Raw genomic sequence first — 12024 nt, forward strand, 5'->3', positions numbered from 1 at the left:
TGTGTGTGTGTGTGTGTGTGTGTGTGTGTGTGTGCGTGTCAGTGCATTCATACATGTAAGTGTGTGCGTGAAAACGCATGCTGTTAATTGTCTATGAGAAGACACCACAGCGCCCCTTTTTGTCCAAAAAGAAAAACGATAACTCACCCCCTTCCAAAAATACCTAATCCTTAGCAAAAAGAAAGTAAAGTGTGACAAAACGGAAGAATAATTAAGAAAAGTATAAATGAAAGCATAAAGGCACAAAGTAAAACAACAACCACGAAACAAAGTAAAATGCAGCAGGTGAGAAAAGCGTAAACCACTGGGCGTCCTACCAAACCTTGGACTCAACCAAACAGGACAGAACTTCCCTAGTTTATGCTTTAAAAGATCTCGGGCCGTTATGTCTTTCCTTGGATTGATCCATGGAAGTTACATAATGAGGAGGACATAAAAAAGCAAAATGGAAAAAGAAAAACGAAACTCAATGCTATCTTAATTACCATTGATAGTGAGTTTCATCGCACAGTTACAACACTTTGCTGACGTGTATCGGCTTCCTGTCCTTGCAATCAAACTGAGACAAAAAGCGCTCTAACAAAAGCTATGTTGTATTCTTTTCAACAAGCACCTTTCCAAGCAACAGCAACAATAACGGCAACGACGATGACAACAACAACAACAACAACAACAACAACAAGAACAACAACATCAACAACAAGATCCAACCAACAACTCATTTATTTTTTTCTAATTTATACGAATGTTCAAACCTTAATACCCAGTGCCCATTGGGAGATTGGTTCTCTAACACAAAACGATCGCCCGACTCGCGGCCTTGAAAAAAAAACCGTGTTTGGTTGGGTTTTTTCATGGTCATCATCGTCTTCACTCGGTTTGTGCCATGATTGTTTTCTTTTCACCCTCAGTCTGGCTAACCCCGCCAACCAAATCAAACTAAACCAAATCGATCGTGCCTATGGGCACTGGATATCATTGACCCCACGGACGTTTTCGCTCGCTAGCTTGGGCAAACAGAAAGGCCAGACATGACGTTAGGATGGTAGCTGGTGTACACCTCCACCAGCAACTCGTACAGCCTGTTGTCTTTCAGCTTAAGGTGACCCCTAGCGGCAGACTCGGTCCTGCAGTCAGACGTGCCGCAAAGATTCATCCCCCCTGTGTTACCCTGACTGTCCTTGTTCGCCCCAAAGAAGACAGACACAGCCGTTGCGATGTATTCACCATCCGTGCTCATTCTGAAATGTTTTGGGTAAGAGTTTTATGGTATATGCAACACAATTAGGTCATATGTATGCCGGAGGTTAGGGGTGTTACAAGAGAGTAACAGAGTAACAAACACAAAGAAGGACAGATCAGAAAGATAGATGAGTAATAGGAAAGGAGCAAGCCACACTAAAGCATCCGCCAAACGCCCGCTCATTTTGAAAGATCAGGTTCTCTGTCTTGTCATAGTGTTAACTATGAGTATTCTGAAAATATAATCTTTTCCACAATGCAGGAGTTTTACGCCCCCGCCGACACGATTGTTTTAGGTAGGAGGCAGGCTTCTGACCCTGCTTGTCAGGGCCAACTCGAGCTGAGAAGGATATAACATCCCAGCAGAAGGACCTAGATACTTGATAAAAATTCTCTTCTCTCAAGACGCAAACTCGTGCGTGCCTTACCACTATACCAAAGACGCTAATTGAAAAAAAGAAACCATTTAAGAATGAGCTATTTCGGAGATAAAATATTTTGGCCTAACAAGTTGGCTTCAGAAATTTTGCAGGACCACAACAGAAAAATTAGGACTCCATCCTGATATTTAAAAAAAAACCTGCAGTCTAACCCATACATCAAACTTTATAAACGAATTGATGTAACTGATATGGTTGGGAAAATAAATCCATGTTGTAAGAAAGAGACTGAAGCACACTAGTGAGTGACTTACAAATGATTTTAGAGAAATGCAGTCCGTTTTTAGTTTTCAATGTGTAGATTAAGCCTCATAAGTGTCGAAGATTAGAAGTGTTACAAGAGAGTAACAAACAGAAAAAAGAAGGAGAAGAGGTAAAGACCACAGTCGTTTGATAGAAAAGAAGGAGCAACCCAACCTCGGATCCAGTCTGTAGTCATGCCTCAGCTGCACGAAACTAAATTAGAGGGGGGGGGGGGAGAAAAAAATTTTTTTTTAAGTTATGAGAAGCATTTAAGCACTAAAACCGTGTCTTATCTTCTCTTTGAAAACTTCTGCAGCAAAACCGGAAACAGATTTATAAAAATGTTGAGAGTTTTAAATCATGTACAGAGCCAAAACATTCATCGTGCTACTTTCTCACGTTTCTGCTTCCTAGTCTGTGTCGCTTATCTGTGATCGTACAATCTGAGATAAGCTCGTGTCCTGTTCTCTTATCGGTGTGCACTAACTATCGTCTGTCTTCGAAATAGCTTATTCTTAGATGGGGTTCTAAGCGGTTAGGCGCTTCGTTACTTTACTACTTTTCCATCCTCTGTTGCCGTTAAGCTTAGCTTCGTGAGGAGATGCAGTTTTCTCTGGTAGGCCACCTCTGCAGTTCTTTCAACTGGGATTTTGTAATCATTTGTTGAAATAGAGGTGTTTCGCTCATCCTCAATACCACCACCTCCACTACCCCGCCCCTTCCCTCCCAATCTCCACGATATCCATACGTTATGTTTGTCGCTCCTGTTGTCGTTGTCTTCGTCCAGTTGGCAAAATCGTTGCTGTCTTTATTTTGTTATTGTTGTTCAGAGTGGCACTTGTCATTCTTTGTTTTTTGTAACTGACGGTGACGTGGGTGTATAAAATATAATATCTAAATAGACAAATACGCAGATATGACAAAAGACAGAAAGTCAACAGTCTGAAACGGCAGGAACAATGATTTGTGATAAGAATTGCTCCTCATAAAACCATCCACTCCAAAATGGCGTCCGTGGTCTAGTGGTGAATCTACCAGACAGATTGTATGTACGTGGATTCAAGGCTCAGCTCGGCCGGACGTTGTGTCCTTGAGAAAGACACTGAACAAAACACGACTGTTCCCATTCAGCTCGATCCGTTCGGAGATGAAAAGCAAATTGGAGGCCCCTTCTCTTGAATAACCTTTATGTTTCAAGGGGAGTTGAAACTATACATATTCTTATTTTTCACCAATTCAAAAAGTGGTTGTTATGAACATGGATTGTTACTTACGCGTAGGAATGCAGATTCCAAATACTGTGGCTTTTGGCATAGTTATAAGCTTGGGTTACTTTGGACCTGTATCAAGAAAAAAAATTAGCTGTATTCTACAACTTTAGACAACTTTCGTAACGTGCGTATGTACATATTACATGAGTAATCGGTTATTTTACTTTCATTAATGCTATATAGGCAATATTTGAGCTGTTCATAATCAAAAGAAATTTTACAAACGCGTGAATAAGAAAAATGCTCGTTTCGAATTCCTCTCGATTGAAAAAGTGGACATTTACTTCTATCTATCTATTTATCTATTTATCTATCTATCTATTTATCTATCTATCTATCTATCTATCTATCTATCTATCTATCTATCTATCTATCTGTCTATCTATCTATCTATCTATCTATCTATCTTTCTATCTATCTATCTATCTATCTATCTATTTATCTATCTATCTGCTTGTCTATTAAGCTGTCTATCTATCTATATGTCTGTTTAGCTAGCTATCTATCTATCTATCTGTCTGTTTAGCTACCTATCTATCTACTAGCATCTAACTACCGCTATCTATCTATGTCTATTTTGTTTGTCCGTCTGCATTACAATTTAAGAGTTAATAGTAGACTCATGTTCATTAGTTGCGTTGAACACATACACATATAAACACACACATACACACACACACACACACACACACACACACACACACACACATACACACACACGCGCGCGCGCGCCAACAATAACAACAACAATGATATAACACACCCAAACACACACACGCACACACAAGTGAATGCAAACGCTGCTTACTTTTGGGCTGTGGACATTCCTTGCCTGTGCACAATGTGAGCGAACTCGTGTAGGATGACGTTCAGATGGTGATGGTGGGGGTCGTGTGGTCCACAGACAACGTTTTCGTCCAACACCGCCGCCCTCAACCCACCGGCTCCGCCAATATCCTCCCACTTACGGCCGTCAGATGTGCAGGTCTTTGCACAACTTCCTGGGGATTACCACAACGACGATATACGAAACAGGTTCAATTTTCGATGAGGATTTGGTATTCCAGCACAAATTTGGAAAAGTAGAATCATCATTGTACGCCATTTGCAGCATTAACAAATGCAAGTACTACGACAATAACCACAGCAAGAAGACATGAATAGTTACAACAATTAAAACAGCAGAAAGGCAACAAAACAAATGATAGCAATAGCAAAAACAACGTTCAAAGCAAGAATAACAAAACAAGAACAGAAATTCAAAAACTTCAGAAACATTTAACAAAATCAATGATAGTGTCAGCTACTGCTGCAACAACTACAGTAGCAAGGGCACAGGCTCTGATGAATACACAGCCTCAGCAACAACAATCCATTATTTTTCATGCCAGTGTTATACGCCCCCATCGACACAACTTAAAGGGGCAGGCTTCTGACCCTGCCTCTCAGGGCCAACCCAGGCTAAGAGAGATACAACATCCAAGTGTAGGCCCTACCAGTACAGCTGGTCCCACAGTTTCCATTCTTGTACATGGCAAACTCCGGGAACACGGTGATCTTTTCCTGTTTTGTAAAGACGCCAACACTTGCACGGACTGAGATGCGCTGGAAGATGTCCGAAGGCATCAGCTTGACCATTTTGGACACGTACGTGGCAGCTGTGCGCACTGCTGTCATCTGGAAGAAGATTTACGGCAAAACAAATGACAGAAATATTATAACCGAACAAAAAAAGCTTACAGATTCATGCAAAAACACTACTATTACCCAAATGCGTTGATTGTGTAAGGGATATGCACTTTGCCACATCGGAAAATTACATAATTTGTCAAGTATCTCAGTCTTCTTCTGGAATATCGCATGACCTGTCAGACAATTTAAAAGCAGACAGTCCGCATTCAAAATATTCTATAATACTGTGACAATGCAGATGTTAAATAGATCGGTCTATTACTAAACTACATAACTTTCTATGAATTGAGCCTGCAGACAATGACAAGCTTCGACAGGAAAAAATAAAGACCATAGCGTCAATGTTGTTAAACATATTCAAAAACTAAGAGACGTACGTGAACCAAAGGGCTGCCCGCTACTTCAATGGTGTGGCCTGGGGAACCAGGTCTTGACACAAGGGATCCATTGTTGGTCACGTAGACATATTTGAAATGTGGCAAGAGAGTGGAGGAGCGACTGTTGTGTTGTTCGTGTAGGTTCTTGTAGTCTTCTTTAGACAGGGGGCGAGTGTGGAAGGGGGGCGTTACTTCGTCAGCGTGCGGAGTGAACGCCAACACGACATCTAGTGCGTCAGATGAGAGGGGGAGGATAACATGTGGCGAAATTGCTTTGCTTAGAACAGATAGATGGTAAACAGCTCAGCGTTTTTTGCCCCTACACAGCCGAAAGAAAAAGGGCAAGGAAAGAGAGGCGAATGGTTACTGAGAAAAGGGAGACAAGACATCGGTCTAGAGAAGCTCCAAAAATAAAGTGACATTTCGACTCTTCGAGGTCAGTCGTATTGGGCTTTTTGTTGATAAAGTAACAAGTCTGAAAGAGGTACCAATCAACAATTAAACCAGAGAGTTGGCTATTAACTACTAGATCTATTTGACATTTCATATTGCTTAGGTGAATTGTCAGAAGTTTTATCAAGGGGCACACACTTAATCTAAATAGAACGTTAAAGATAGCAGCAGAGTATTTTTAATACGGTCACAATCGTCAACTTAAGCCTAGCGCACTCTAGGAAATTTTCCATTCTTCTTGGTACTGAAAATGATGCAATTTTCACCAGCAAATCTCTTCACCGCCAAGTGACGTCATACATGCAGCCGTGCGTCCAAATATGCAAAAAATGGTGAAATGATATAGGTTTAACGCCCCTATCAACACTATTAGATTATTTGAGAATCGGGTCCAAGTATGCGCAGGACTTTAATCAAACTTAGCTGCCTTAACATTAGTTATTGATAAAGTACATTTCCTGCAGTAACGTCTCAGTAAACGCTAGGTGTTGAGGCGCTGATGGTCTGCGAACTTAACATAGCGTGGGACTTATGGTTTCACGTAGTCCAACGAGACGTGTTCAATTTTTGCCATTCGTGAACAAATTGCTCGCACAGATCTTCTGCTGTGATGACGACTACGTTCAAAGCCGTTGAGCGCTATGACAATGGATTTTTTGAAAGAAATTGTCCTTCCTTTTTACCTGTAATCAAAGACGTGTGTATCGTTAAACAAAAGCGACCTCGCCTACTTCTTTCGCTGCTCTCATAATACTAGTGTTTAGAATACATGTGTTTTACTCCAGACCTGCGGGCTATATCCGGCCCGCGAGAGAAGTTTTACGGAAATGTTTTTAATGTTCATGTGATATGTATTAAGTCGCTACCTCAGAATTACAAAGTTCCGTCTGACATTTTTTGGTGTTTTGAGTTACTGAGACCATGAGGTCAGAAGCAAAATGTTCTATCTGCTCTATCAAAATCTCAGGATTATTCGGAGTCGTTATCACGATATTCAAAGAATTGCATTCGAAAAGATTTGAAGTGATGAGAAACTCAAAATCTTTGTCGTCAAATTCTCAAAAACTAGGTCCTGAGCAGATTTAACTTTGTACTTCTCAGGCTCTCTGGAATTTCTGGTTTTTCTGAATCTGCTTCTCGTGAACATACCCTTTGCCACCTTCGTCACTTCGTGGCGAAACTAAAACTAGGAACAAGTTGAAAACCCTGGATGTAGAGCAGAAGCTACAGAAGATACAAAAATTGAAAAATAGTTTAACATCACCGCAAAAGTTTTTTCACCAAAGCAAAATCACCATGTGAAGCGTGTGTGAACGTAAAATTTGAACTGTACCGTCATTTTACAATAGGCTATTCCTTACCCATAGGTCCGCCTATAAATAAAGAAATCCTAAATTATGAAAATTGTTGTAAATATAAGATTAAATAGTATCGCTTGAATAGGTTACGTTTAATTTATTTTTAAGCACCAAGAAACACGATAAAAATGTGTAATTCATGTGGGAAAATACATTTTACGCCTATCGGTAGCTCACCGAAGCAAATAGTCAATACTCCTATAACACCCCAGACATCCATTATGAAGATTGCTCCTCTAGGTACAGATTGTGTGATGGCAAGTACTGATTTGAATCGTGCACCTGGAATATTACAGTCTTATAATAGCTATTAACAAAACACCTATTTACACGTTTAACGTCATCTTGGCATGATTTTTTTCTTCTTTAGATTTGACCGTTATGTTTTATGAGATACACAGCACATGGTCGGGGTCACTCGGTTTTACTTACAAAGTGTCTCGAACAATGTAAGAAATTATGGAGGTTGAAGTATGGGATTTTAACGGCTGTTGCACCTTAGAACCAACCGCCTGTATGCCGTAAGTCAAGTGGAGCATCTGTCTTGCTGTGAATTAATTGAACTCAAGATAATATAGGTACATTAATCTGAATCTACTCCACCCTAAACATAACCTTGGCCCAATGCAAGACAGTATCCATCACCAAAAAATGGGTCAATGTCTTTGGAAAAATATCCTTAACTAATAACGCACAGGGAACCCAATGATGCCAATGAAAAGTTTCTTCGCTTGTAAAATAGGAGTTATTTCTGAATTTACATAATCATTTTCTTCAGCTCTTTGCATAAAAGCTACGGTCATCTCTTGAAATGGTATCAAACCGGAAATAATAACTACTAGCAGATCCCCCTTTCAATGAAAGAAATGATTGGTGCTTTAATATCAACTAAAAGTCTTTGGCCAACTATATTTACACTCTACTGGAAAGGGGAAATAAATCTTGAGAGATGCAAAAAATGAGAAGGTCTAGATCTATACTCTCAAAACAAAATGCGCCTCGCAAAATATCACTTCCGGATTTTCTAAAATTACAGAGACAGAAGTGTGGGCCTACAAAAAAGCGATCGGCGCAATAAAGAAATTTAGCTTTTTGCAGCAAAACTGTATCAAAACTGAAAAAAACAAGGGCACCATGAACTGTAGAATATTTTCAAGAATTTTTTGGCGAAAACTGCATGTCGATCGATGCAGCCATAACAAAGCCTTTTGAATAGTAAAATTCGGCCACCACAATAAATAGATAACAGATAATCACAGATGACCTGCATTTCGAAGAATTTTTACCAGTATCTCATAAAGAGGAACGAACCGTCTTATAATTTTATTAATCATTCAATCTTTGGTATAGGTTTTCATGAATATGGCATAGTTGTGGGTAAAGACTCGTCTAGCAAATCATGAAAAATCAAATTTAACCCTGTAAAGCACTGTGTCCGGTCGTACTCAACAAGATGGTCCAGTCTCTGAGAGGCAAAGAGTCTACATAATAAGAGGGGCCACTTCTCTCTTTGAGCCAAATTAAAAAAGTGTCCTCAAAATTCGGTGGCGCCCTCTTCACAAAAGCGCACTCTTTGCGAACAGAGTTACCCTACTTGAGTTTAAAAAATCAAAGTGAAATTAGCAAGTTTTTGAATAACGCTTTTTAAAAATGGTTACGCTGACAAAAAAAACCTCTTCCAGAGGAAAGGGTGATTGTTTTCTTCGTTTAGTTTGACTTTAGAATGAAAGGCGAGAGGTCATTAAAATTTTTAAAAACCTAAAACTCCACACTGAACGAACCCGAACTGCTGATGAACAGCAGTCGATCTGCGCACGCAAGGGGGTGCTATTCCTATTCTTCTTCTGGTAAAACGAAAGAGAGCTTCAAAACAGACTGCAGCGCCATCTGAAGCAAAGAGCGCACTTCCTGCGGACACTTTTTTGGCTGAATGGCCCATCTTGTTATGTACTATCTTTGTGAGAGGTGTCCACAAAAATTCTCGTGCAATGTCATAGCTATAGCCGCCGGTGCTAAAGAAAACGTTTCATATTTCTTCTTCAAAATAGATCTACGTGTTTGGGTTTACTTAGAACAGCCACTGCTCTTTCTCTACATTTTAGCAGTTTTCTCCCCCGGGTTGGGCCCCTCCGTAAAAAACGTTTCCAAGCCGAAATCTCATCTTGGTGTTTTGGTTGTTTTTTTTTTTCAAGGGGGGGGGGGGGGGGGTTTGTTCCCAGTTGAACCAGTCCCGTTTTTTTTTTTTTATTTTTATCGCGGGGTTTGGGGGGGGGGGGGTCGTTTGTTGTTGTTGTTGTTTTTTTTGTTTTGTTTTTGTTGGGGGGGTTTCGGGGGGGGGGGGTCGTTTAGTTGTTTGTTTGTTGTTGGGTTGTTGTTTGTTTGTTGTAATTTTTTTTTTGGGGGGGGTGTTTTGATTTTGGGTTTGTTTGGGGTTTTGTTTTGTTGTTTATTTGTTGTTGTTGGGTTTTTTGGGGTGGTAAATATAAATATGAAGTGGCATAAAAAGTGAAGCAAGTTGTTGACGGGATAATTTTCTGGTGATAGTCGCGCACTTCGGTTTGAAAAAAATATACGGCCAAATATTTCTGCTGGGCCCGCTAATTCATCAGTGTTTTTATTGCATTGTACCCGTAAGCACTGTGGTGTTTAATCAGCATATATTGCTCCAACAGCTAAAATCACAAGATGTAAAGATAGTTAGGGGGGGACTTTAATGCCAAAGTAGGAAGTACACGTATAGAAGATATTAGTTGGGCCATGGAGACTGGGTAAAGAAAATGAACGCGGGGAACGACTGATAGAATGATGCAGAGAAAATAATTTTATGATATCAAACACCCGGTATGAAAATCACCCAAGAAGACGATACACTTGGAAGAGTTCTGGCGATAGAAGTAGAAATCAAATAGACTTCCTACTTATTCAGAAACGTTTTAGAACTGCAATTAAATCATCTAAATCACTGTCATGAGCAGACGGTGGTAGTATCCATGTACCAGGCATGTGTAAAATGCAGATGAGACTGAAGAAACTTAAAAAGTCAAAGTACCAACCAAAATTTGACATAGATTTTTCAAAGACAAATCAAGAACTGAAAGAACGTTTCACCATAGATGTAAGCAATAAATTTCAAGCTTTGAAAAACATTACTAAATCGGAAGAACTATGGAGAAGAATTAAAAAGTCAATAATGGAAGCTGTGGAAGAAAATATCCACCCAAAAGCTAAACGAACAACAACAAAATGGATGACCCAGGACATATTAAAACTAATGGAAGAGAGAAGAAAAGCACAATCAAATGAGGAAAAATACAACATCTTAAACAATGAAATAAAGAAAAAAAATGCAATGAAGCAAAAGAAACATGGATAAATGATCAGTGTCAACAAATAGAAAAGAAACAAAACAAAGACAGCAAATACATTCATTTCAAAATCAAAGAAGTAAGTGGGATAAAAGGATGCTCAAATACAAGATGGTCAGAATACATAGAAGAACTTTTCAAAGATAAAAGAGGAGAAAAACCGGTAATAAAGAATGAAATAAATGGACCCACAATACTGAAAGCAGAAGTACAAGCTGTCATTAGGAAAATAAAACAAGGAAAAACCACAGGGCCAGATAATATTCCAGTTGAAGTGATTGTCGCGCTTGAAGAACTAGGTACTGAAACAACAACAAAGTTCCTAAATGCTATTTATGACAGTGGTGAAGATATGATGAAGTCAGCTTTTATAGCTTTGCCTAAAACACCAGATATTACTGAGTGTGATATGCATAGAACAATTAGCCTTATGGGTCATTTTACAAAAATATTGCTGAGAGTAATAATGCGAAGATTGAGAAAAAGTGTAAGACCAAAGATATCTAAAACGCAATTTGACTTTGTTTCTGACAAAGGCACCAGAAATGCTGTATTCACCTTAACATTGTTAATGGAAAGATGTACTGCAGCACAGAAAGATCTGTATTTATGCTTCATAGATTATTCAAAGGCGTTCGATAAAGTTAGACATGATGAGCTATTTCAAATACTGGAAAAGCTGGATATAGATGGGAAAGATCTAAGAATTATCAGGAATTTGTACTGGGACCAAAACGCTGTTGTACGAATTAATGAAGAATACAGTGAATATAAGCAGATTAGAAGAGGAGTGAGGCAAGGATGTGTTACGTCACCAGACCTTTTTGGGCGGGAGGTCCCCAATGTTACTTTACTGTAAATTGTGAAAATGTTGTTCTATTGAGACATTCCACGATTAATGAGATTTGAATTTGAGTAAAGAGAATCACATCGACACAATAGCAGTCATAATAGTGCAGGGAAGACGCAAAACAGATAGACAGAAACAACAGAGGAAAATAAAAAGAACTACTATGACCTTCCAGTCGCACCTTCCAAGCCCCCACTGAGTAATATTAAACAAGGTGAGCTAATATAAAAAAAAGTAGACAGTGCGCTCACTCTCGCAAACATGGCGACGAGACAAGCTTACTCGAACAAAAGTGTTGAGAACATAAGGAGTTCACAGTAATGTATAAAGGATACTCAGATGTCACCCACACTTTGGACCATTGTAAGATCGCTGACTGAAAGCAGACCACCTGTGGGGATTTTTTTTTCTTTGGTAAGTATTTTACTGCGCTCGCAACTGCATGAGGTCATATGAGCGCGCGGGGCACATTAAACAATAATTCAGTTGATAGGAAATTTTGAATTTTACCTGGGTGGCGGCCGAAGCCATTCTTATCGATTTTAGACCACCAAGGGATCTTTAAAGTGCGTAACTTTCTCACGGGACCTCCGAGATTTTTCGCCTTCGTCCAAGAAGGCTGGGTGTAGATCTTTCTTACCAGAAGATCAGGAGTGTGGCTGGAAGACAGCAGTAAGAAGAAGCTAAGGAGTAACAGTAGAAAGGCTGCAGAAAGAGTCAGAAGCCCTGAGGA

The 12024-nt window shown here is 39.6% G+C and overlaps 1 protein-coding gene across 1 annotated transcript; it reads right to left on the bottom strand.

Annotated features, from left to right (window-relative positions):
- Window positions 1-705: 705 nt before the first annotated feature.
- Window positions 706-7350, bottom strand: LOC101850592. The gene is made up of 6 exons (XM_005106360.2): window positions 7254-7350; window positions 5266-5492; window positions 4693-4873; window positions 4005-4197; window positions 3200-3265; window positions 706-1241 (listed from the first exon to the last, which is right to left on the bottom strand). Exons 1-6 carry the CDS (start codon window positions 7294-7296, stop codon window positions 1004-1006), a joined length of 948 nt encoding a protein of 315 aa, XP_005106417.1. The 5' UTR covers window positions 7297-7350; the 3' UTR covers window positions 706-1003.
- Window positions 7351-12024: the final 4674 nt, after the last annotated feature.

This window comes from Aplysia californica, unplaced genomic scaffold (assembly GCF_000002075.1).
Source record: "Aplysia californica isolate F4 #8 unplaced genomic scaffold, AplCal3.0 scaffold00529, whole genome shotgun sequence".
In the NCBI taxonomy this organism is placed as follows: Eukaryota; Metazoa; Mollusca; class Gastropoda; order Aplysiida; family Aplysiidae; genus Aplysia; species Aplysia californica.